The sequence below is a fragment of the Marmota monax genome, unplaced genomic scaffold, assembly GCF_021218885.2.
Source record: "Marmota monax isolate L192 unplaced genomic scaffold, Marmota_monax_Labrador192_F-V1.1 WCK01_AAM20220418_F8-fsc00008, whole genome shotgun sequence".
Lineage (NCBI taxonomy): Eukaryota > Metazoa > Chordata > Mammalia > Rodentia > Sciuridae > Marmota > Marmota monax.
In genome coordinates this window covers 7,757,530-7,784,509 of record NW_026694432.1, presented here as the reverse complement: position 1 = coordinate 7,784,509, position 26,980 = coordinate 7,757,530, and the positions used below count along the sequence as shown (strand labels likewise).

The window sequence follows — 26,980 nt, the reverse complement described above, 5'->3', positions numbered from 1 at the left end:
ACAAGTGCTGGTGAGGATGAGGAGAAAAACGAAACCTTCACATATTGCTGGTGGGAATGTTTGGCAGCTCCTCGAGAGGTTTAAGCAATTCCTCTTCTAGGTACCTACCCAAGAGAATTGAGAATATATGTCCACATGAAGATTTGTACACAAATGTTTTGGCAACATTATTCATTATAGCCCCAAAGAGAAACATCTGAAATGTCCCATCAAATGATGAATGGATAAACAAACTGTGGACTACCCAAGATGAGGGACTACTACTCAGAAAAAAAAAATGGATGAATCCAAACTGATTATGCAAGGTGAAAGAAGTCAGATCTGAGTTCTATATGTGATTCTGTTTATATAAAATGTCTAGAAAAGACAAATCTAAGGAATCAAAAAGTGGTTGCCTGGGCCTGGAGTGGGAATGAGAAATGACTGCAAATGGATATAAGGGATTTCTTGAGGGTGATGGAAATATTCCAAAACTCGATTGTGCCAATAGCTGCACAGTTCTGAATATGTTCTAAAAATCATTGAACTGCACACTTAAAATGGGTGAATTTTCTGGTATATATCAATAAAATAGGTTAAAAGGAAAAAAAGCTAGGCTAAAGAATGTGTGTTTGACATAATTCATAACTGGGTGGCCCAGCTCAAGACAGAATGTGCCTCTGCTTAATTCATTGGAGGATGTGGAGGATAGAGAAAAAGCTCAAAGGATGATTACATGGGTCGGGGGGCCAGGATGAAATGATGTCACCCTCAAAAGGATTGCCTGAAGATAGTCTAGTAGAAAAAATATTTGAGATGTGAAAGGGTTAAGGAACCAACAAGGGCTAGTGAAGCATCAAGGACAACCAACAGCAAGAAACCATTATCATCCCTACAGTTCAAAAACCAGAGGTAGAAAACAGGGGTAACCCCAGCCAGTGCTAGCACTATGGAAGAAGGTCCCTTGATAAGACACTGTGGCCACAGGGGAGCACTGACTGCCCTGCCAGAGCAAAGTGGGGCAGGAAGGCAGCAGAGAATATAAATACCCCAATCTCTCTCACACCCTCCACTCCCCTGCTCTGCTTCCCATTCTCCAAACTCAACCCAAACCAGACAGCAATGGGGTCTGGGTTGTATATTTCATGGAGGTCATCCTCCCAGGGCAAAGGACAAATTTAGAGTATTGGAAATAACCAGCATCAGAATGAATTTATGGGTACTGTGCAGTGGCATGCAACCAGAGGGAGCATTGCCTGCTGGAGAAGGCTAAAGAAAGAACTAACCTACATGGAAAGTGCAATTTGCCCCAACCTAACCCAGATTTCAGGCTCAGGAACTCCTCTCTTGTAATATTTTCCAATACTAAAATCCTAATGGGAATCTCATAATTTTGGAAGAACAGCTTGGTTATCATCCTCATTATCCTATCTAACATTCATAGAGTTTTATAGTTTATAAGTGCTTTCTTATAGATCTAGCTCATTTAAATTTAATAACCACACTCTGAAGTAGACAGTGTTATTTTTAAAAATAGCCAAAGTACTGCACACATATTGTTCTATTATTAATCTTTGCAATGACCCAATGTGGAAGAGACTTTTTTTTTGTCTTGTAAGCAATAAAAAAGGTAAAGTAATTTGTCCCAGACTATGAGGGTAGTGAAACAACAGAGTTGGGACTAGGAGCAAAGCCTTTCTCTTAATCAGGAATCAGTCTATCCCCACTTATTATTCTCAGAGCAATTGAGCCTCAGGGAAGATCTAACCTGGCAACGGTGGCATGGCCAGGAAGTAGAAAGGTTTAAATTCAGGCCATTAGATGTGCTAACAGCCACCAAAGGGCATTCTCAAACAAAAAGTTTCGAGAAATGCTTAGTATAAAAACAAACAAACAACAACAACAACAAAAAACTGAACAGAGCTTTTCTTGGAAACATCCAGGTGTTATAATTTAATTTGTTTACATCATTGGCCAGATGATATCGGGCTTCCTCATAGTTCTTCTTGGCTATGTAGAGAAGTCCCAGGTTCCGATGCAATAATGACTGTGTTGCATTTTGACAGTCAGTTGACTTGAGGACTGTCCATTGGGCTTGGGATAGGTATTCTTCAGCCTGAACAATCCGGCCCATACCTGCCAGAAAGCAGTAAAGAAGGTTACAAAGAACACATGATGAAAAGAACACACGAGGGGCTGGGGTTGTGGCTCAGTGGTAGAGCACTTGCATCACATGTGTGAGGTACTGGGTTTGATCCTCATCACCCGGTAAAAATAAATAAATTAAGATATTGTGTCCATCTACAACTAAAAGAAATAATAATAATTCTTTTTAAAAAAGAAGAAAAGAACATATGAAGAAGTAAGGTTCACCATACACTCATTTGTTCATTGGTTCAAATATTTATTGACACACAAAAACCTACACATGAATATTCTCAGCAGCCTATTTAGAACAGCCAAAACCCCCACAGAAACAACTTAAAACATCCATCATTTTATGAGTAGATGAGCAACGTGATATAATCATGTCTACCAGTGGAATATTATTTAGCCAGAAAAAGGTATTGATATATTCTACAATGTAGATGAACCTTGAAAACATTATACTAAGAGAAAGAAGTTAGACACCAAAAGCCACATATTATATATCATTTATATGAAATGTCTACAATAGGCAAATCCATTTAGATAGAAAGTGAATTTGTAGGGACTAGGGACCCAAGTGGGTGGGCTGGAATGGCTAACAGGGAATAATTGCTAGCAGTTACAGGGTTTCTTTGAATTGTTCTGGAATTAAATAGTGGTGATAGTCATACAACCTTATAAATGTACTAAAACCACTGAATTGTACCTTAAAAGGGTGAATTTTTGGCTGGGGTTGTGGCCCAGAGGTAGAGCGCTTGCCTACCATGTGTGAGGCACTGGGTTTGATCCTCAGCACCACGTAAAAATAAAAATAAAGATATTGTGTATACCTATAACTAAAAAGTAAATATTTTTTAAAAAGGGTAAATTTTATAGTATGTAAATTATATCTGAATTTCAAAAACGATACTTATGCAAATTGAATACCCTTTATGTGTCACACCTTACTTGAGTAATAAGAATTCAGGACGATCTTTGCCAATAGAGGAGGACCGTTCTTCAGTCAAGGGTATATGAGTAGCTGCGCACCCCTGCTAGAACCTCCAAAAAAGTTCTCAAGAATTCAAAGATGAATCAAAGCTATTACCCTTGAAAAATTTAAAGATGGGCTGGGGAAAGGCATGTGCAAAATGAAAACACATATTTGTAACAGAGTACACATGTGATGGTGGAACATAAGGTTTGAAAGTGGCACAGAATAAGAAATGTTTAATTCTATGAATGAGATGGAGAGAGACAATGGAGTAGGGAGAGGCAGGGTCCACTGAGCTGAGCAGGGTTGTAGGATGAAGTTCCCCACCTAGATAAGAGAGTGAGAGAGGGCATCCCAGGCAGGGTAACAGCATATGCCGAGTCATGGAGATTGGAAATAGTGGGTTATGTTTGGAGAACTGCAGGTCTATGAGCCTAGAGTACAGGGTGCAAAAGATGGGGTGGCAGGAATGAGGTCAAGAAGCAGCTGCACATGGGCAGAGTATTGTGGGCTTAGGAAGTCATGCCAAGAAACTTGATGCATGGGGACAAAATGAGAAGATTTCAGAAAGAAAGAAAGAAAGAATTGGATTTAGATTTAGAACGATCTGAAACCAAAGTAGAGGAGGGACCAGAAGGGAGGATGAAAGGTAGAAGATTCAATAGAAGATTTCTGAAATAGTTCAGACAAAAAAAAAAAAAAAAGCCTGAGCCACACCAGTGAATGGACATGGAGCAGATATAAGAGGGGCACGGAGGGGTGGAATGGTCAACGCACCCTCACTAAGTAATGCAGAAAGTGAGAGAAAAGAAAGTTACCATTATTTCTGATATTCAGATACCCTTCTCACTTAAAGCTTTTTGTTTAGCTACAAAGATATATAATAACTGCCTGTCTGCCTGCTTGCCTCCTAGAAAGGCTGTTCGAACTGAATAGAAATTACTGTTACAGCATTCTGTGGAGCAGGATGCGTGCTCCAGGTGTGGAGTGTTTTATGTGACGAATGCTGCAGCAGAGATGGCACCAATAAAGGGGTAGGAGGTGAAGATATGAACCCCTCATATACAGACCTTCCGCTCTGTCCTTCCTCTTGGGCCTAAATTCCTCTGTGACTATTCTTTTCCTCTAAGCACATATCTGAAGTGTGAATAAAAGCCAGCCCTGAGGTCAGGAAGAGCTCTCTGCCTAGAATCACCAAACCAGTAAAGAAAGAGCAGAGATCTGAACCCAGCTTCTCCTGCTCCCAAAGCACTGCCAACAGTGGTAGGAGACGGGTAGGGTGGCCTCCCCTTCAAGTGTTACTGAAAATGCCTTTTCTAGTTGATTAAAATAAAAAGAAGGATGAGGAGAAAGGGGAAGGAGGGGAGGAGGAGGAGGAAGAAGAAATAGAAAAGAAAAAGAAAGGAAGAAAGGAAAGAAGGAGAGGAAAAAAAGAAGAAATGGCTGAATATCTGCTAGTTTTCCAATTCAGTCTGGAGGAAACTCTAGGTTGGGAAAGAACCATGTGCCCAAATGTTGTGACTTATTTACTGTCTCAAAAGCATTGGCATTAAAGTTTGGATTTGGAATGTCTTCCAAATGCTCCTCGATTGAAGGCTTGATCCTCAACTGATGGCGATTGTGAGGGGGTACAAACTATAGGAGGTGGGGCCTCATTGCAGGAACTAGGTCACTGGAGGCATATCTTGTCCCCAGCCCCTCCTTTCTCTCTGGCTGCCAGGAGGTGAGCAGCTTTCCTCTGCCACGTGCTTCTGCTGTTATGTACTCCCTCACTGCAGACCTGACAGCAACCAGACAAAGTGACCATGAACTGAAAGCTCTGAAACTGTGAATCAAAATAAACATTTCCCCCCTTTACACGGACTTCTCAAGTATTTGTCACAGCAACAGAAAGCTGCTTACTACAGTTGGCAAGGTTTTAAATCAGTGACCTGGTGCAGTTGTGAAATTTCCATTTCAACAGCACTCTCCAGTTTTCAGAGCACTGTCACATTCATTACCTATGAACTCACTTAACCCCAAAGCAATCCTGTGACAAGGACTCAGATTCAACAAATGCTTACACAGTGCTGCCTAGGTGCCAAGTACCATGAGAGCAGTTTTTTAATACCTTCACTGTCCTAAGTACTCTGCTAAGTGTGAAGACGTGATGAGTTAGAACAGGCACAGAACCAGTTCTCCCTGAGCTTACAGTCAAGTCCAGGAGAGAGAGAGACATTGATTAAATAATCTCACAATGATATACACCTATCAGTGGAGTAAGTGCTCAGCAAACAGGAGGAGGTTTCTAAGTGAGTGTATTAAATAGACCCAACCAACTAGGTCTAGGGCCCTGGGGAAGGCTTCTAGACAAGGGTTTAGTAACTTTCAGCTGAGACCTGAAGTTTGAGTAGGAGTTAATTGGGTGAAGCAGAAAGGAGGACAAGTGCAGGGAATGGTTAGAGAAAAGACTTCCAGAACAAGGAAACAACTCCACACCTCTGAGGAATTGAGAGAAGGCAATATAGGAAGAGAGGGAGAGATAAGGTAAGAGAATGGAGGTGAGAGAATTCTCTAAGGGCTAGAACAAGCAGGGCTTTATAAGTTGCTTTAGGAACTTGATCTTAATTTAGGGGAGTGATCTGATCACATTTTTGTGTGGAGATCAGATTGGAAGGAGGCCAGAGAAGATGTGGGGAGATCAGTGAGTAGTAGTCCAGATGAGAAGTGATGGACTTGGGCCAGGTTGACTTTCCCAAAATCCCACAGCTAGTCAGTGTCACACATTCACAGAACCTGGGTTGTATTACTTTGTCCAAAGCTCTTTTCCCTAGGAAGGAAAGACATGACTGGGGTGAGGAGGCATTCCTGTAGGTAAACAGCGGGTGAGAGCCCAAAGAGTGAGGAGGGTATCCATGCAGAAGAACCAACACAGAACGAAGATTCAGAGCTCATGGAGGTAGAGCAGGACATCTGCAAGGGGGAAGGGATAGGGCTGGATATGGAGGACTGGTTAATACAGGGAGGGGACTGATTAAATATATAAATAGATTAGTGAAAATGGAAGCCAGCTTTCTCAGTGCCAGAAAGGCACTACAAATGCAGAATGGGAGAAAATTAGGTTGAAGCCTGTGTGTGGCATGGTACAGGATTTGGACATACTGGCATAGGCTCATGGTCATCTATGTTTACACATGTTCTTTAACTCTGTCCACTGAAATGGCCTGGGAGCAGCAAGACCCCTGTATCAGGCAGTACAGTGCACAGTTCTTGGTTTTCACATTTCAGTTTCCATGAAGGGAAATCAGGGATGCTTGGAGATATGTTCCAGAAAATGATCAAACAAACATGGGGATATGCCAAGGAGACTCAGAAGACAGCTTGAGTGGGAGCTAACACTGGTCAAACTGGGAACAGTTTGAGGACCAAATTAATAACAGCAATGTATTATAACCCACTGAATAAAATAGGAAACCAGGAGTATATACTGATATAAATAAAAGAATGACTGCTTTGAAAGTTTAATAAGGAATATGGCTTTAACATACAGCTCCATACAATTAAAACTAAAATTGCAAACTCATTTATTGTATAGGGGAGAAAGAATAACATGACAGAGAAGAAGCCTGGCAGACATCACCTTAATAAAGTAATTAAAATGAACATCAGGAATACCTGTTCTACTTTATGGGATGAAGTGTTACCTAATTCTAGAATTGAAAATAAAGCCAATTGAGAGTTTTAAATTAAATTGTCTGAATTTTTGTCCATAGGCTGGTGACTAAAAAGGTTTAGGAGAAATGTAATGATTGTAGAATAACCTGATACAAGTGATCTAAAACTTTGCAGACCCAGTGTTCTAGTTAGCTATTGCTGCCCAAAATTTAATGACTTAAAAATAACAGCCATTTTATTACAGTAACCCCCCACTTATCTATGGGGGACATATTCCAAGACCTGCAGTACCAAATCATTCATATATATATATATATATATATATATATATATATATACACACACACACACACATACACATACACACACATATATATGTACATATACATATACACATATATACTTATACGCACACATATATGTACACACAGATTATGTTTTTAAATTTTTTTATTGTAGATGGTTTTATTTTTATGTGGTGTTGAGGATCAAACCCAGTGCCTCATACATGCAAGGCAAGTGCTCCACCACTGAGCCACAATCCCAGTCCTATATATTGTTTTTCTCCATATATACATACATATCTATGGTAAAGTTTAATTTATAAATTAGGCACAGAAAGAAACGAACAACAAGAACTAATGATAAAACAGAATAATTATAATAATAAACTATAATAAAATTTATTTAAATCTTTTAAATTATTAATTCCTGGAGTTTTCCATCTAATATTTTCCAATTGCTGTTGATCATGATAAAAATCAAATAAAATGAAATGAACATCATTAGTAATGGAAAAATTGAAAACGCATGCCAACTTATAGGAGGGAAAGAACATATTGTCATCTCTGTGATATTTCTGCCAAAATCCATAACCTGAGTCTAGTCATGAGGAAACAGAAAAACCCAAATGAAAAGATGCTTTATAAAATAATTGGCCCATAATCTTTAAAAGTGTCAAGGTCAAAGAAAGATTGAGAAACTATTCCAGAATGAAGACTTTAGACACATGATAACCAAATTAATTTTAACTTTTTTCTAATTCTCTAATGTCTTTTGCTATGAAAATGTTATTGGGAAAATTGGAAAAAAACCAAGTAGAGGCTTCTTTGTAGATGACAGTAGGTGAAGTTATATTGTGGTCCTGTAAGAAAATGTCTTTATAGGAAATATATGCTGAAGCACTCCAGAGACAGGGCATCACGTCAGCAATTTATTCTTATACGGCAAAGTGGGGATGGGGTGGGGTGGGGTTCTTTCTACTGTACTTCCAACAGTTTTACTTAATTTTTTTATAAAATGAGGGTTAGCTGCACAAAGTGGTAGTTCAGTGCCTAAAACACTGTAGATGCTCAAGAATGTTAATTCCTCTCCAAGTGCTAATTCTCTTGTAGAAGCCACTATGTGGGTATCTGCTAAGCCTGTGCTCCCCACTCTCAGAATCACCTCTTCCTATTTATAGCAGTGGTTTCCTCTATCTCTGAACTATGGAAACCTGATTCTAAAGAACAAGGTTAGATACCAAACTCAAACTGGATCAACAAAATTGTAACTTCTAGGAACTTGTAATTGGAAATCAGACGCTAATTAGTTTCTATTACCTTCCTTGAACTTTGAAGACATGTAAATTTAAGAACTACATCTGACATTTTAGGGTAGCTATCTTCTGCAATAAACTTAGGGTATTAAAATCTGGTCTGCAGAGAGAAAAAACAAAGTAGAGAAACAGACGAGAAACAAGGACCAAGAGAGAGAAACTGAGAGCACCAGCCTGTTTTTTTACAGTTTTCCAATTCTAGTGACTCACAGTGGGAGGCCGCCCTGCCCTTGAGCTAAGCATCTCCTCTCATCCTTGAGTAAAAGGGGTTTCTGTCTGGCATCCCACATGCTGTGCGAAGCAAATGGCTTTCACCTTCGCTGGGCAAAGAAGTTTGCTTCAGCTCTGGACTTGGGCATTATCCAATGGGATTGGACAGTCCCCCTTTGAAACCTTATCCCCTACCTTATTTGGTGAAGAACATTCTATAGAAACTCTTTTGTGTGTCCTCCCTGTAAAAAAAAAAAAGATTCTGGATACACGCTCTCTTTCCAGGGCCTTCTAGCATGGAAGCTGACCCTTAAGGTCTCATAGCTGTCCTACCCTCGACATGGGAATTACTTCTGTGTTCTGTGCTTTTTTGCCAGTTTCTTAGCTTAATATTGTAGCCAGCTCTTTTGAAGCCAGCTCATCTCGTCAGTGCAGGTCACTTGCGAGACCTCACAAAACTTCAATTCCTTCAGGACACTCCAACATCCCCCAAAATCTCCCCCAGCCTTTTTTGTGATATTGGGAATTAAGCCCAGGAGCTACCTCTGAGCTATATTCCCAGTCAATTTTTTAAATTTAATTTTATTTTGAGACAGGATCTCACTAAGTTGTTGAGGCTGGCCTTGAATTTTTGATCCTTCTGCCTCAGCCTCTCAAATAGCTGGAATTAAAGGTATAACCATTTAATTAATTAAACATATAACTATCATGCCTGGCTAAATTTCTTCCTTTTGCATAGGCCATCTTCAGGGGATTTCTGTCAACTGTAGGCTTAAGTGTGGCATCTCTTTCCCCAGCTCAAGTCAAACTTCACAGCAGCCCTGCTCAAGAATTCCACAAAAGGTGTCTTGGGTAAGACATCAGGCTTTGTCGAGTCTGAAGTCTGTGGTCATTGACAAGACCCAACATAGCCTTTTGGGCTCCAGGGGTCCTAGATCAGTGCTACTTACCAAGGCTGGCCTCAGACAATAGCAGGTAAGCAGGCACGAGCTCTACTGAACTCAGGCCGTACACACTCCGGCGGAAGCGAAGGGAATGCAAAGCTGCTGGAACAGCTTCTGCATATTTTTTTTCAAAAAGATACTTCTGGGCAACAGTGTAGCAGAATTCAATCAAATGCTTCTGTGGAAGATAGAAATAGACTGTCTCAGCCAGTCAAATGGTAAAAGGCAAAAGTGGATGTAGATATCCCTGGAGATAAGGCCAACATCCTTTGAACTGGTTGAAGGTACATATTGAGACTGCCTGAACTAAGATGGACATGATATCCAAAACAGGTAGTGAAAAAAGACAACTCTGAGCTTCTCATGGCCCAGGAACAAGTGTCTTTTCATCTTAGTTCACTGCTTGGCAAATATGAGGATTCAATATAAAGCTACTAGATGAACAAATGTATATTTTTCTTATAGTTCTATTAAAACTTTAGCTTACCAAAACTACAGACATCTCAGGATGATCTCAAACTTTCTGCCTTTCTATTTGAATTAATTTTGAGAGAATTTCTCTCAAAAAAAATCTCATTTTTCTTTCTGGAATTATCCTGTTTAGCTAATATCAGAAACAACTTTAACTCAACATTATCTTCAGGTTACTATCAAGGCATTGTAACATTAAAATCAATGAACCTAGTTTTTAGACAATTATGGCTTATAAAGGGCTAATTTTTAAAATAACAATTGAGATGTTATCAATGTCATAACAGTAGCTAGTTTTGCCCTTCTTCTTTATTTATTCTATGCAGTAGCTGACTGTGCTAAGACTATCACAGTACTTGGTATGTGAATGCTAGAGCTGATCTGTTCCCCCAGAAGTTAGTGAGCTGAAGCCCTAACCTCCAGTACCTTAGAGTATGATGGTATTTGGAGATATGGCCTTTGAAAAGTTAAAATTGAATCCACTTTAACTCAATCTGACCAGTATCTTCATAAAAAGAGGAAATTGGACACACACAAAAAAAACACAGGGATACATGCTCACAGAGGTCCATAAAAGGACATAGCAAGACGGCGGCCAACTACAAGCCAGGAAGAGAGATCTCAGAAGAAACCAAACCAGTCAACACATTAGTCTTGGACTTCCAGCCTCCAGAATTCTGAGAAAATAAGGGCCACCTAGTCTGTGGCATCTTGTTATAACCACCCTAGCAAACTAATCTAGCAAACGTTCAGTAGAGATGTGAAAAACAACTGACTGAATGGGATTAAGGACTTACACATGTAAAACAAATTCTCTCCTTACCAAGGTTACAATTTAGTGATCCCAACACAGTTTGGCCCTTGCAGGTAGTAGTTTCACTACACCCGTGAGCTAACCCTGAAAAAGTCCTATAGGACCTACCTGTCGCTGCTGTAGCTGCTGCAAGCCATGCTGCCGTTCTTCCTCTGAATTATAGAAGGGCATGGTAGTGCGCAATGGAATCAGGAGCTGACATACCTTCTCATGGATGCTATTCCAGTCAGCTTTTTGATGCACCACACCACTGACAACAAAAACATGGGCTTTATTATCTTTATCTTTGGCCTTTCTACTGGTCTAGCCCTAAACACCAGAAAAGTAAGCCCAACACAAACTAGACAGAAAGCCCAAAGCTGTTTCTGAGACACAAATCCTTTTCTTATTGTTATTTGATGGTGTAAAAACTGTGGGGTAGGCTGGGACTGTGGCTCAGTGGTAGAGCACTTGCCTTGCATGTGTGAGGCATTGTTTTTGATCCTCAGCACCATATAATAAATAAATAAATATATTGGGTCCATCTACAACTTAAAAAAAATATAAACTGTTGGGGTTGGAGAGGGCAAATTGGAGAAGGTCTTTTCAGCAGTCACATTTTCACACCCCAAAGTCACACAGAGATGCTGTGGCTATTCTGCCTAGTTAATAACAACAAAGACAACTTTAACTCTACATTGTTTTAAGGTCATTTTGTCTGAACACCAAAGTTGATGGATTTGAGGGTCTTTATCTTGGGGAAATGAAAGGAATTTATATTTGATGAGGCCTAGACAACTTTACAAAAATGTTTTCCTACCTCTGATGTCACCATGGCTTGGATGAGAACCACTGGCACTGTCTTCTGTGTGCCAGGAGGCTGATCACATAGACGTCACTGTGAATGCCCACCCCCCACAATCCCAGTGGTGCCACACATGGTCTTGCATGCAATTATTTGACTCTTTGAAAGCAAAATAAAATCTGTTATTACCATTTTAAAGGTAGGGAGCTATCAATATATAACCTTATATTCCAAATCAGTATTTTTTAGCCCTCTAGAAAGAAGCACTGTGACAGTTTGGCTTACAACTTTTCTCACTTTTTATTCTTATTATTTTTAAACACTCAGTTGGACAGCATAGAAACAGAACAGCATAGAATACTGCAGAAACTAGACAGCATCCCTATCGAGTATCCATCCCCATGAATTGCCTCTTTGAATAACTCCCAGTCTATTATCCAATTTTGATCCTTTTTTCCAAGTGTTTTTTATTTCACTTTTTAAATTGTAATATAGTTCATACACCATAAAATTCATATTTTGAAGTATATAGTGTGTTTACTGTATTCAAAGTTGTGTAATTATCACCCTATGTAATTCCAGGACATTTTAATTGTCAAAAAAACCCACTTTGTACTTGTTAATAGTCATTCCCATTCGTCCTTCCTCATACCTGTGCCCAGCAACCACTAATCTACTGTTTCTCTGAATTAGCCTATTCTGAATATTGCATATTAGTGGAAACAGACATTAAATGTCCTTTAGTGTCTGGCTTCTTAGAACATTGTGTTCAAGGTTCAGCCATGTTGTAGCATGTGCAAGTATTTTATTCCTTTTTATGATGGGAAAATATTCCACTGTGTGGGTATACATTTTGTTTATTCATTCCTCATTTTGTAGTTACTTAGGTTGTTTCCACTTTTTTGCTATTATAGATAATGCTGTTATGAACATTTGTGTGCATGTTTTTGTATGAACATGTTTTCAATCTCTTGGGAATACGGCTATGAATGGAATAGCTGAGTTTTATGGTAACTGTTTAACTTTTTGAAGAACTGCCAAACTGTTTTAGGTAGTTGTTGCTCCATTTTATATTTCTGCCACAATGTATGAGAGTACCAATTTCTCTGCCCCCATACCAACACTTTCTTTTTAATATTTACTTTTTAGTTGTAGTTGGACACAATACCTTTATTTTATTTATTTTTATATGGTACCAAGGATCAAACCCAGGCCCTCGAACATGCTAGGCAAGTGCTCGACCACTGAGACACAACCTCAGGGCCATACCAACACTTTTGGGGTAGGGTGCTGGGATCAAACCAAGGGCCTTACACATGCCAGGCAAGTGCTCTTCCACAGAACTATATCTCTAGCCCCTTTGTCTTTTTTTTTATTTAAAAAAAATTTTTTAGTTGTAATTGGACACAATACCTTTATTTTATTTATTTAGTTTTATATGGTGCTGAGGATCCAACCCAGGGCCTTGCAGGTGCAAGGTGAGAGCTCTATCGCTGAGCCACAACCCCAGCCCCCTTTGTCTTTTTTATTGTACCATCCTACTGGTTGTGAAGTAGTATCCAGTGGGTTTGATTTGCATTTCCCTAATGACTAACGATGTTGAGAATCTTTTCATATGTTAACTGGCCATTTTTATGTTTGTCTTTGGTAGAATGTTTATTCAAATCCTTTGCCCAAGCCAAGTATAGTGGTGCACACCTATAATCCCAGCTACCGGAAGGCTGAGGCAATATGATCACAAGTTCAGGGCCAACCTCAGCAACTTAGCATGACCCTCAGTGACTTACTGAGACCCTGTGTCAAAATAAAAAATAAAAAGGGCTGGGGATGTAGCTCTATAGTAAAGTGCCCAGGAGTCAATCCCTGGTACCAAACAAAAAACAAAACAAAAAATCACCAAAAAAAACCCCTTTGCCCTTTTGTAAAATCAAGCCTATTGTATTTTATTATTGAGTTTTAAGAGTTCTTTAAATACTCTAGATATTAGATCCTTACCAAATACATGATTTGCAAATATTTTCTCCCATTTTATGGGTCACCTTCTCACTTTCTTGATGGTGTTCTCTGATGCACCCAAGTTTTTAATTTTAATGATGTTCAACTATTTTTCTTTGGTTCCTTGTGGTTTTGATTTCATATATAAGAAACTATTGCCTAATCCAGTATCACACAGATTTACAACTGTTTCCTTTTAAGTTTTATATTTTTAGCTCTTACATTTAGGTCTTTTTGTTTCTGGCATAAGATAGGGGTTCAAATTCATTCTTTTGTACATGGACATTCACTTGTCTTGGTGCCATTTGTTGAAGAACCATACTTTTCCCCACTGAATGGTCTTGGCACCTGTTGAAATTCAACTGAACATAGACGTTTGGGCTTTTTTTCTGAATTCTCAATTCTGTACCATTGACCTATATGTCTTCATCACTATAGCTTCATAGCAAATTTTGAAACTGAAAAGTGATTCTTTTAAAATACACACTTTTCTTTGTTCTTTATTAAGTTTCGGTTATTGTTGGTCCTTTGCATTCCAGAGGAATTTTAGAGCCAGCAAGTCCATTTTCTGCAACAATGGCAGTTGGAATTTTTTTTAACAGTTTTTTTTTTAGTTGTAAATGAACACAATATCTTTATTTTATTATTTATTTATTTTTATATGGTGCTAAAGATCGAACCCAGTGCCTCACACGTGAAGCAAGTGCTCAACCACTGAGCTACAACACCAGCCCCAGGCAGTTGGGATTTTGATAAGGATCACAGTTCTTCCATTTAATAAATACAGAACATTTTTTTTGTTTGTTTAGGTCTTTGTAATTTTTTCAATAATGTTTTGTAGTTTTCAGTGTATAATCTTGTACTATTTTGGTTAAATTTATTCCTAGGAACTTATAATACTATTATGACTGGAATGACTTTCCTAATTTCATTTTCAGATTGTTCATTGCCAATATATAGAAATACAACTGATTTTTGTTTATTGATCTTATATGCTACAACCTTATATGTGTTCATTTATTATCTGTAATAATACTTTTGTAGGTTCTTTAGGGTTTTTTTTTATAGACAAGCATGTACAGGTGCTTATAGAACAAATATGTATTTACTGTGAGAATTGGCTCAAGTGATACAAAGTCTAAGAAGTACCACAATCTGCTGTCTGCTAGCTAGAGAACCAAAAACTCATGTTGTACCTCAATCTAAGTCTGAAGGCCTAAGAACTAAAAGGAGGGGAGGAAAGAGAATGCCTGCTGGTATAAGTTTCAGAGTCCAAGAACTAGGAGGTTCTTGGGCAGCAGATGGAGTACAGAAAAGAAGATACTTTTTAAAGTTCTATTTGGGCCCTCAGTAGACTGGATGATCTCCACACACATTGGTGAGGGTGACCTTTATTTAGTCTATTAATTCAAATGCTAGTTTTTCACAGACACATCTAGAAATATTGTTTTACTAACTATTTGTGCATCCTCTTGCCTCAGTCAGATTGATGCATAAAACTAACCATCAAAAGCAGGTCATGTCATCTGCAAACTAAAGTAGTTTCTCTCTTTCCTTTCTAAGCTAGGTATCTTTTATTTCACTGTATTCTAATTGCCCCTACCAGAACCTCTAGTACAAAGTTGACTAGAGTTGTGACAGCAACATCCTTGTCTCCTTTTTGTTCTTAGGAGGAAAAGCTTTCAGTCTCTGACCATTAAGTATAACCTTAGCTCTGTTTTTCTCAATGGTTTTTTTCATAGTTTCTCCTTACCAAGTAAATAGAAGTTCCCTTTTACTTCCAGTTTAAATGTTTTTATCATAACGGATGTTAGATTTTGTCAAATGCTTTTTCTGCACCTATTGAGATAATCACATGATTTTTGTCTTTTACCTATTAATATAGTGTATTACACTGATTGGTATTTGTATGGTGAATCAGTCTTGAATTCCTAGAATAAATCCCACTTGGTCATGATGTATATAAACTTCATATATAGTGCTGGATATGGTTTGCTAAAACTTTGTGGAGGGTTTTTATATGTATATTCATAAAGGGTACTGGTCTGTAGTTTTCTTGTGACATCTTTATTTGGTTTTGTTATTAGGATAATACTGGTCTTATAGAATGAATTAGGAATTATTTCCTCCTCCATATTCTTGAAGAATTTGTGAAAGTCAGTGTTAATTCTTTAAACATTTGAACTTTAATGAAGTGATTTGCTCTTCAGCTTTTTACGTGTGGGAATTTTTAAAATTACTGGCTAAATCTCTTTACTTGTTATAGATCTTTAGGAACCACTAACTGCTGTTTTGTCTGCATCTCTTATGTTTAATATACTGTTTTTGTCTTCACTCATCTCAGAGCATTTTCTAATTTCCCTAGTGATTTCTTCTTTGACACACTTTTTTTTAGTATTTTATTTCCACAATTTGTGAATTTACCAAATTTTATATTACTGATGACTAATTTCATTCCACTGTAATTGTGTATAACTTCAATCCTCACACACTTATTGATATTTATTTTATGACCTAACATACAGTCTATCCTGAAGAATGTTCTATATGCACTTAATAATAATGTGTATCCTGTTATTATTTAGGGTGCTCTACAAAGGTCTGTTAGGTCTAGTTGGTTTATAGTTTTTGTTCAAGTTTTCTATTTCCTTGCTGATGTTTCTCTAGTTGTTCTATTCATTACTGAAAGTGAGAAATTGACATCTCCAACTATTATTATTAAATTGTCTATTTCTCCCTTCAGTTGTGAGTCTGGGCTTCATGTACTTTGAGGCTCTGTTGTTAAATGCCTACAATCATGAGTTTTTGATTTCTACTGCCTATTACACATTTTCACTGCCTATTACACATTTTCACTTAAGTGTGAGACAGTTAACAGTTTGAGTTCATTATAGACTTCAAAACAGGTACCAATAATCTAGGGAAGAGGTTACCAAAGTTTTTCTGTGAAGTGCCAAACAGTAACTATTTTAGACTTAGAGAGCTCTGTGCTCTCTGTTCCAACTACTAAACCCTGCTGTTGTAGCACAAAAGCAGCCATAGAAAATACGTGACTGCAAGCATCCCCTCACTTTCCTTTCTCCTGGGACAACAGAAATACAATTGAGTGTTTTCTTTATTAACTCTGATACTATAGAAATGTCAGAAGCCACTTTAAAAGTTTTCTAGAGGACAGAGAATTATTGTAAACAGATCAATAAAAGCACTTAATAACCAGGATATAGAAATAGCTAAATTCCACAGGGTTTTTATTTAATAGGACTTGTTGAGTAATCGTGTGAGCAATGGAAATGGTAACTTATTTAACTGCATGAACTTTTGTTCTAGTAAAAGCAACTAACATATCTTGCTTTTGTAAATACAGTGAGCTTTGCTTACGTATTTGAGTTTTCTCTTAATTCATTTGTCTTACCCCTGCAAGTCAACATAGTGCATACAAAAGAAGTTGGAAAATATGTTTCATTCAGGGCTCACAATTAAGTAGTTCGTGATCTAGACATATTTAGTTTGTGCATTATCACATTTTTAGAACCATATTTGAATGTCTTTAAGCAGGACATTCATTCTACAATTCACTACAGATCCTATTATTTTCTGTTATTGAATACCATTTCACTGTTTTCTCTTCTTGGCCAGTTAAGGCATTTAAATTTGTGCCATCTTATTTTAAATTAAAGGAAAAATTATTGCCTATCCAATATACTGTGATTTGCTAAACCATAACACTGATGCCTCTAACTATCACAAACGCTTCAGTGTGTACTTTCATAAAATTATATTTTCTTGAAAATGTTCTCTTCCCTGGGAACATATTCACAATCCAATGAGCTACAATATGCATAAGATTATGCATAATACATAAAATAAATATGTTTAGAAGAAAAAGAATGAAATTCACCAAAATGTCAGGTTACTAATCTTTGGGTGGTAGAATTATGGATTATTTTTCTTCTTTATTTTTGTATTTTCAAGTTCTCTGCAGTGAGCATGAATTGCATTTACCATTAGGATAAAATTCTTTTATAGGAAAAAACTTGCAAGAATTCAAATTGACTGTCCTTTTGGCTTCTTAAATTTGGGATGCTTAAAAAAGAATATACATTGTGTGCCAACTTGGTCCCTGGCACAGTTCTAGATACTTTACATTCAACCATCAAAACCTGTAGAAAAATTATCTCATTTTGTTTTATAAAATAAAAAAATATTGAGATATCCAGAACATAAGGGCATAGAAATCTGAAGAAAACAGATGGGTAAAAAAGAAGAAAAAACCTTAAAGAGAATTAAAACAAGTGAAAGGAGTGAGCACTTGCCTAGCACCCATGAGACCCTGGGATCCATCTCCAGCACCATGTGCACACATGCACAAAGATGCAGCAGCAAATGAAAGAAGAGAAAGGGAAAAAATAGAGGGTGAGGGCATGGAAATAATGATTTATTCATGTCATCATCAAATATTAGTGCCAGTTATTTCAAGACTGCTGGACACCATGAGCATACACAGGATATGATATAAATCAAAAGATAGCACACACATAGCAGTCCTTCTATATGCACTCAAAATAACATCTTGCATTAATGAAGCATAAAATTTAAGACAATATGCTTGCCAACAACTAAAAATGAAGAAGGGAAACAAAAGTCATCTAAGAGTAGATAGCAAAGTAAACTGAAAGGGGGGATTACTTCTGTTTGCATGGATAAAGAGGACAAGGACTTTAAAAAAAAATTTTTTTTGTAGTTGTAATGGACAAAATGCCTTTATTTTATTTCTTTATTTTTATGTGGCGCTAAGGATTGAACACAGTGCCTCACACACGCTAGGCAAGTGCTCTGCCACCGAACTACACCCCAGCCCCAAGAAGGGGGTTTTAAGGAAGAAATGGGTACACACACCAGACAAAGAAGTAGAATCATTCCTGAGTGTCGTGCCTATACTTGTAGCCTAGTGACATGAAGGCCCCTCGTTTTATCTGCAACCAAATCTGTTACTCACCATCTCCTCCCATTTTCTTGGCCTCAGATGGATTTATTATCCATTCAGAAGTTTGTTTATACTTGGCGTGGTGGCATACACCTGTAATCTCATGGGTGGGAGGCTGAGGCAGGAGGATTGGGAGTTCAAAGCCAGCCTCAGCAACAGTGAGGCACTAAGCAACTCAGTGAGACCCTGTCTCTAAATCAAATACAAAATAGGGCTGGGGATGTGGCTCTGTGGTTGAGTGCCCCTGAGTTCAATCCCCAGTAGCACCCCGCCCAAAAAAAAGAAGTTTGTTTATTCAACAAATGTCCATTGCATACCTGTTATGTGTGGGCACTGGTTTAGTAAAGACAAAGACCTTGTAGGATAAGTAAATGAAAAAAAAATCAAAAGAGAAGAAAAGCAAAGAAAAATGGACTTATTAACAAGAAAAATGCCAGAAGAGTGTTTGGATTTGATTTGGACCTATGGGGGGGTGGAGAAGACATTTAAGTAAAATCTGAAGGAAGAAAGGGAGTTCAGAAGGTGTGTGATAGAAGTGGAGGTTCTCAGCACAGTGAGCATTCTGGGCAAAGAAACTGAGAGAACAATTTAGAACTTCAGTTCTCTGTATCTATAGCAAGGAAAATATGGGGTGAGTGTGGTGGAAAATGCAAGTAGAGAGATGGTCAGAGCTTTGTAGTTCTTGTTACAAATTGTGAATCGCATTCTAAATGCAATGATGTCATCAAAGAAGGGAACTAAAAAACTGATGCCATCCCTGCTGTCATGGGTCATACAGACTAGTGAGGGGTACAGACAATTACACAACTGATTTCAGCCTGTGTCCTAAGTGTTAAGATAGGGGGACTAGTGAGTTCTTTGAGAGCACTGAGGTGAGACACCTGGATCAGTCTGAGAAAGGTAGGATCACTCTCCACTTGGACCATGGCAACAGCCTTCGAATCAGTTATGCAGTCTTCAGTGTTTATTTTCCAATCTATCTTCCACACTGCTGCCTGTCATTTTCCTTAACACAAATGACAGCCTGTCAGCTCAATACCATCCACGGCTTGCCAGAAGGTAAATTCTAATCTTTTTGATCTCATGTCATTATGTTTTCTTTGTTTAAACTTCTCCTAGTACCTATCACAATGATATCAAAACTTTTTTTACTCAATTCATAGTAAGAAATACATTTTACAAGTACAAAAATGCATATCCTCATAAAACACTAAATTTTAGGTAGGATTGTTTTGATACTTTCTAGTCTATGCTATTTTTCTTCTTTAAATGATGTTTGATTTATCCATGATGTGCTGAGTCCTGGCCTACAGTGTGAAAATCATTGACCAGTCCCTCCACTACTATCTTCCCTATCTAGTTCTCAGCAAACTCTGTACTTTTACCCTTTGCCCACGCAGTCCTGGATGCCAGGAATGTCCTACCCTTTTTCACCATTCCTTCAAAACTCAGCTCAAATATTACTTCCCTGGAAAAAAGTACACTACCCCAGCTTCCATCCTTAGAGGTCCCAGGGCTTAGCACATCCTAAATGACAGCATTTGTCATGTAAAATGCATTATGACTGTGAACTAGATCTCTGGATGTAACATCAGGTCAAAAATAGGGTCTAATATGAAGCAAAGAGAATGTTATATTGAATAAATGGAAATGGGCCTCATTTTGCACTTACCCTCCCTGCTATCTTAGCTGTGCCTGGGACCAACCAGCCTTCTTTTATTCCTCAAACACCAGGCCTTCCCCCAGCCATTTCCAGGATGGGTTGCTCTTATTTATCTTCACATTAAGTCTACTCTCAAGAGAAGCTGTTTGCCCAGTTTCTCATCACACTTTCTTTACTTGTCTTGAGAAATTTCTCTCTCTGAAATTACTTTGTTTTGTTTACTTGTCTGTCTCCTGCATCCTAACATTAGCTCCTTGAGGGAACAGAGCTACCCAAATGCCCCTGGAACCTCAGCACCTAGACTAGTGCAGAACACACAGCAGGTGCTCAAAACACACCCCACAACCAGTGGGAGAGGAGGCAGACAAGGCCACAGGGGTCCTAGAGACCTGTCTTGAAGCCGCCTTGAGGGGTGGCGGCTCACACAGGTACACAGGCCCAGGCCCTGATCCGGAGAGAGGGAGGGAGTCAGGCGCCAGGTGCCACGTTCCAGGGCCTACCAGTAATAAGTGACTGTGCAGGCAGGGCACACTCGCTCGGCTGGGGCTTCGCACACCTCGCAGCAGAGCCGGCGCCCTTTGGGCACCGCCAGTGGGTAGATCACGTTCATGTTGCAGCCAGCGGCTGTAGGTCTCTAGGACGGTTGCCCAGCGAGGAAACGCAGGACACCGGCGTCACGTGACGACCGCGACAGCCTAGTTACCAGAGTTTCAAGGGCAAAGGGGAGGGGCGTGGCTCGACTGACATTTTGAGCTTTAAAACAGGGGAGGGGAGGGTCACAAATTCCATCAGTCACAAAGGTTAAATGACAAAGAGAATACACTCCGAAGGATCCAAGCCCAGGAAGGTCTGTACGGTGGCCGGTAAGGGTCAAACGCGGCCCGTTCTTACCCAGGTCAGGAAACTAACAAGAGGGAATGCGACCTTTCCAGATGTTCACTATCCGAAAGTGAGAATTCCCTCGGCGCAGTATCATTTTCGCTGGGCTCTGGGGCAGAATAACCGCGCATTTCCACACCCGGCGAGATTGGGACCTAGGGCAAAACCTTGGGGAGGGACCGGCCCGCTCACTATTGCGGCTGGGCGTGGACTGGGTACGAGGAGGGCGTGGTGCCGGCGGCCCCGGGGCGTGCGCAGGCGCAGGCGCAGGGGGAACTCAGACACTGATGGAAGAAATGGACCTCGTCTCCGAGTTCCCCCAGCCTTCGGGTGCTGCTCGCTCTGCCGAGGTTATGGCTCGCTTCGCGGCCGGGCTAGGCGCACAGGGCCGGCGGGTGGTGTTGGTCACGTCAGGCGGCACCAAGGTCCCTCTGGAAGCGCGGCCAGTGCGCTTTCTGGACAACTTCAGCAGCGGGCGGCGAGGTGCAATTTCGGCCGAGGCCTTCCTGGCTGCAGGCTACGGGGTCCTGTTCTTGTACCGCGCTCGTTCCTCTTTCCCCTTTGCCCACCGCTTCCCGCCTCAGACCTGGCTGTCGGCCCTGCGGCCTTCTGGCCCAGCTAAGTCGGGCGTGCTGAGCCTGGAGGCCGAGGAGAATGAACTCCCGGGCTTCGCTGCGGCTTTGCGGAGCTACCAAGAAGCAGCGGCTGCCGGCACCTTCCTGGCTGTAGAGTTCTCCACTTTGGCAGACTATTTGCATCTGCTGAAGGCTGCTGCCCAAGCGCTCAGTCCACTAGGTGCGTGCCCTAGGGATCCAGCGATTGCCAGGAAGCAAGGCCTTTATCCCCAGCCACTTTCCCCCCATACCTCTGGTCTTACAGTCTGGGAACTCAAGTTGTAAAGGAACTGATCCCACACCTCTCCCCTATTTGTTACACCTTCTACTTCTCTTTGCAGGGCCTTCTGCGATGTTTTACCTGGCTGCGGCCGTGTCAGATTTCTATGTTCCTGTCTCTGAAATGCCTGAACACAAGATCCAGTCATCTGGGGGCCCACTGCAGGTGATGGGCGCTTCTCTTCCAGAGATCTGATCCCCTATAACCAATCATGGGTTAATTTTCCTCTTGATCTGGAGATGGCCTATCTGCCTTCTGTATGCACTAGGCACTGGGGATACAGAGATGAATAAGACACCGCCCTCCCTCAAGGACCTCACAATCTAGCCAGGGACCTGGACACAGACATAATTACAAAACAGAGTGATAAATGCTCTAGTGGAGGTATGTACAAAGTGCAGTCAGATTTGGGGGAAGTGAATTGGGGGAGTTGAGGAAGGCTTCTTGGAGGAAGTTAACTTGAACTGGGTTTTTAAAGATGAGCAGAGGGTATAACAGTGGGGAAGATCATTTCAAGTGGAGTTATACAGTTGGAGTTTGGAAACACTGCTATGTTTAGCAGTAGCTGCTGTGAATCAAAGTGCTTTTAGTAATGCTGGAAAGTGGACTGAAGAGGCAGCTTACTTCACAGAATATTTTGTTTTGTTTTTGGAGATAAGATCTTGCTATGTTGCCCAGGCTGACCTCAAACTTGGAATCTTCTGCCTCATCCTTCCAAGTAGCTGGGATTACAGGAGTGGGCCACCATGCCTGGTTTTTACTCCTTCTTAAGGAGCTTGGATTTTATCCTATGGAGACAAGTAGCACATAAGTAGGAGAATAAGATAGTTTTTGTGAAAAGAACATTCTGGCATCATTTTGAAAGGTGAAGTAGGGAATAGAGTGAATGGGATAGTTCAGTTGGGGGTTATTGTAATTTAAGGAAGAGGTATGAAGAGAACAGTTGTATGGTTGAGTTATTAAGATATTCTGGTGTCTTGGAACCTGAGGGGAAGTTCCTAGTGATTCAGGTAGAATCTATATAGGAGAAACTCTATCAATGGGGCCCTTGTATGATAGTTTATTTTTTCATTTCTTCAACAAATATTTATTGAGTACCTACTGTACCAGGTGTTAATTGTAGGAACTGGAGATAAAAGCAGTGAAAAGAAATATCTAGCACTTGAATTGCTTACATACTGCAGGGGAGTCAAATGCATGCTACTCTTGGTAGGGAAAAATGCTAAGGAGAAACAGTGGGGAACTAGCAATATATGATTCTTATCACACTTGCTAACAACAGCTTTTTAAAAAGAGATCCTGGTGATTAGTTTAGTGATTCACACTTTCAAAACTCTGGGATCTTTATCCACATTTTTTAGTTCTGTCTTAAAAGTATACAAAACAACGCAACATTCCTCTTTGAAGGTGTTGGAAACAGATGGTATGAGTTTTAATCAAGTGAAAATCAGTTGTTTCCTCAGTGCTGTTGTGTAATTTTTCCGTTTACAGTTCCAGTTACAAGTAAATGGAATCTAGAGCCATTCTACCAATGTAGAAATATTTTAAACTGAGAGGTTTAAAAATCCAATATTTTTGGACTTCTGCCAGCATAACATTTGCATGAACCAATTAGTTATATTTGCTTATTTGAGGGTTTACTTGAAGAAATAAAGGAGAACATTCCAGAAAATGTAATGAGGGTAGCAGAGTAGGGCTGATTAAAAAAAAAAAAAAAATGGTTTGCCCCAGAATATGTATAAAGCCTTAAATTTAGATATTAGTATGAACACCACAGAGTTAAGGCTTTTAAGCTAACCATTTAATTTGCTTTGAAAAGTCTGCACAATGGGAAAAAATCTCACTAAAATTTATCTAGGCAAAAATCTGAGTCCCTGATTCCTTAGTTTCCTGATAGGTAGTGGTCATTGTTTGCTTATTAAGCTTTTCTTTTTCCAATACAGATAACAATGAAGATGGTGCCAAAAATGCTTTATCCTTTGGTTAAAGATTGGGCTCCCAAAGCCTTTATAATTTCCTTTAAGTTGGAGACCGACCCCTCCATCGTAATTAATCGTGCTCGGAATGCTTTGGAAGTTTATCAACATCAACTGGTGGTGGCTAATATCCTTGAGTCAATACATTCCTTTGTTATTATTGTTACCAAAGACTCAGAAACCAAGTTATTGCTATCAGAGGAAGATGTAGAAAAAGGTGTAGAGATAGAAAAGAAGATAGTGGATAATCTTCAGTCTCGACACACAGCTTTTATATGTGACAAAAACTGAACTAAAAAAGTTTTATAGGATCAAAAATTGTTCAGTGGACCAGGGCTCTTACAAATGGCAAGGACTAGAATAAATTATTTGCTTTTATAAGAACAAAGTGTGCAGGCAATATGGGCTGGCTTTTGCCTCTTAATGACTGAACCACCTGACACACTCACCTGAAATGTTATCTTGACTTGGAAATTGAACACTAGAGCTTTGCCTTGACTTTTTAAAAAGCCAAGAAATAAACAGCTTTTAAAAAAGAGATCCTGATGATCTCTTTTAAAGTGTGAAATCACTAATATAATTTGGGAATTATATATTCTGCAAAATGTACATGAAAAGTAGCTGAACGCTGAATATCCACCCACTTCATACTGTAGAAGGGGGATTATGGATGCATACATAAGTGGTCATGTTTTCAAGATCAAGTATTTGAGTGCCTACTCTGTGCCAGGCCCTGTGCTGAGCTATGAGGATTAAAAAGATGAATAAATATGTTTTGCTGGGGAAATGGACATATAAAAAATTAAGTGCAATAAAATGTGTGCCCACAAACCAACACATGGGAAGGGTGTTGTTTTTTGGAAACTTAACAAAGATGTGCGTAGAAGCAAAAGATACCTCCCTAAATCTTTTTTTCTTTTCCTAGATTTACTTCATATTTGAATAAAAATTTACCTTTCAAATATTTTAGGACCATTCTTGAGGTACATTTAATACAACCTTTTAGGCAGGGACCAACTGGTGACTAACCTAAGGGATGCATTACAGTTGATAAAAAGTGTGGGATAAGTGGGGCTAAAACTAGAAGTGATCCTTTTTTTTTTTGGTCATAATTATTCCTGTGAGAATCACCTCATGTTAGTGCTCAAAAACAAGCACCATTCTATGGAATTAAAGAGTTCTCTACTTAGGTTGATTAATGTATTCAGAGCACTTAAAAACAGTATTTATACAAGTGAAAATTCTGAGGCAGGGGGAGTGAGGGTGTGTGTGTTTGGGTTTAAAGAAAAATGAACGTGAGTCAACAAAACAAGAAAGAACTTGATTTAGATTAGAGTATCAAAGAAAGTTTGCCTGAGGAGGTGATACTGAAACTGACAAATAGGTGTTAAGTGGGCTGTGTGGTGGTGATAGCATTTTAAATCAGAGAAAACATTCTCAAGGGTTCTGTTGCCAAAGGGAGAGATTGATACGACTCGCCTAAACCGAATTTGCCAGGCTTAGGACTTCTTAAAGGGTTTCAACTTTTAAGGATAATTCTGGTCAAGCCGGGTTTCTCCATTTTGACAGTAAGTTGGGTGCAAGTGTTGTGTTTAATCTGAGGCTCCCCATGTGGTTAGTGACAGATATAGGTCTAAAATTCAGAACTCCTGACCTAGCATCCTACCCTTATAAAAATGAAATAAGGGGCTGGGGATGTGGCTCAATGGTAGAGCACTTGCCTAGTATGTGGGAGGCACTGGGTTCGAGCCTCAGCACCACATAAAAAAAGGTATTGTGCTCATCTACAATTTTTAAAAATATATTTTAAAAGAATAAATAAGTTCTAGATCAGGAAGTCTAACGTAAGGAGCCCGGGACTTTGATAAGGCTGGGACAAGGGTAGCTATTTGAGAACTAGAAATGCTATTAAATTGCAAGCGCTTGCAGTTATACAAATTATGGTTAAGGCTGTCTCAGGAGCCAATGGAGCGAGTAGTACTCACGCGCGGCTGGAAGAACTCCGCCCCAAGACCCAGAGGCCAATGGAGTGCGCCGTAACAAAACTCGTCACAGGAAGAACAGTCAGTGGCACCAATGGCGTGCATCGTACCTACAGTTCCTGCCGGAATGACGCCTTTGCGTCCCAGCAGCGAGGGCGGTTGCTATGACGCCCTGGCTCCTTAGGCACCTGCAGTTCGCAGCTGAGCTGCTAGCCGCGGACCGACCCCGGACCCTCTCAGCATCCTCCAAAAAAAAAAAAAATTTCCTCCTGCTTCCTGAGGTTCCCGCCTCAACTCCGAAGAGGCAAGCATCTATTCTCCACTCCTTTCCCCCCACATTCCAGGGCTTTTCCGCTTCTCTTCCAAGGAAGGACCGAAACTTATAGAGGAGCCCTTCGTCTGGCCTTTCCCGATGAAGCTGGAGTGATTCTGCCTGAAGGATTCGCCTGTTTTCCCTGGATCCGCTCTTATTAAAACAGTGGCTTAGAACACGCTCAGTGAGTTATGTAGGCGTTCCTTTTCTCACCTAACCGGTGAGTGGCACACCCCGGACAGATGACTGCACCCGAAGATACAAGTCGCTAAAAGTTCACGGAGGCACAATTGTCCCCTACTTGTAGGCACGTGAACCTAAGAACTGCCGTTTCCTGCTTTTTTTTGGCTGGTCTTCGTCATGCAGAACCTTGAAGAAGACTCTGGAGAAGACTCTGGAGGCCTTTGGTAACCTCAGCATTGGAGGTCAAGTCAGTTATTTTCTGCCTTTAAAGCTACAACCTCATCCACTTCTCTCATCAAGCACCAGTTTCCTCATCCTGTTCATTCCACAACCATTTTTCACCCTTCCCTGTCCACACTACACATTATTGAATGTCCATTCATATCCACCACCTCTGTCATCTATAGAACACCCCTTTCTGCTTTCCTGATGCAATGCTTTGCACAGCTAAGTTTTTTTTCTCCAACTCTGCAATCATTAGGAAGATTTTTTGTTTCTCTGCACTGTGGCAAACTTTCTGTCTGGGGTAAACTAGAG

At 39.9% G+C, this 26,980-nt stretch overlaps 3 protein-coding genes across 11 annotated transcripts in view; 2 read left to right on the top strand and 1 right to left on the bottom strand.

Moving 5' to 3' along the window:
- Nucleotides 1-21,291, bottom strand: part of Zmynd12 (zinc finger MYND-type containing 12) — a 30,381-nt gene extending 9,090 nt beyond the window's left edge. The window contains exons 1-4 of one of the 2 annotated variants that reach the window (XM_058570832.1): nucleotides 20,717-21,291; nucleotides 10,899-11,040; nucleotides 9,512-9,683; nucleotides 1,946-2,115 (exon numbers count right to left, since the gene is read on the bottom strand). In XM_058570832.1, coding sequence (XP_058426815.1) covers nucleotides 1,946-2,115; nucleotides 9,512-9,683; nucleotides 10,899-11,040; nucleotides 20,717-20,826 — 594 coding nt within the window. In that variant the 5' untranslated portion in view covers nucleotides 20,827-21,291. The remainder of the gene's footprint in view (nucleotides 1-1,945; nucleotides 2,116-9,511; nucleotides 9,684-10,898; nucleotides 11,041-20,716) is intronic. The other variant, XM_058570833.1, reaches the window with a different exon arrangement.
- On the top strand, nucleotides 21,029-24,800 carry Ppcs (phosphopantothenoylcysteine synthetase). 7 transcript variants are annotated; one of them, XM_046468825.2, is made up of 3 exons: nucleotides 21,029-21,165; nucleotides 22,051-22,154; nucleotides 23,933-24,800. In XM_046468825.2, exons 2-3 carry the CDS (start codon nucleotides 22,062-22,064, stop codon nucleotides 24,254-24,256), a joined length of 417 nt encoding a protein of 138 aa, XP_046324781.1. In that variant the 5' UTR covers nucleotides 21,029-21,165; nucleotides 22,051-22,061; the 3' UTR covers nucleotides 24,257-24,800. The 7 variants fall into 7 exon arrangements, with proteins under 7 accessions (XP_046324781.1, XP_058426817.1, XP_046324779.1 ...); XM_058570834.1 differs by having other exon boundaries at nucleotides 21,042-21,063; XM_046468823.2 differs by having other exon boundaries at nucleotides 21,058-21,079.
- A 133-nt stretch (nucleotides 24,801-24,933) lies between these two features.
- The window catches only part of Ccdc30 (coiled-coil domain containing 30), a 126,129-nt gene continuing 124,082 nt past the window's right edge, over nucleotides 24,934-26,980 (top strand). For both annotated transcript variants that reach the window (XM_046468816.2, XM_046468817.2), the window contains exon 1: nucleotides 24,934-26,685. The gene's annotated coding sequence lies outside the window, so the exon portion shown is untranslated. The remainder of the gene's footprint in view (nucleotides 26,686-26,980) is intronic.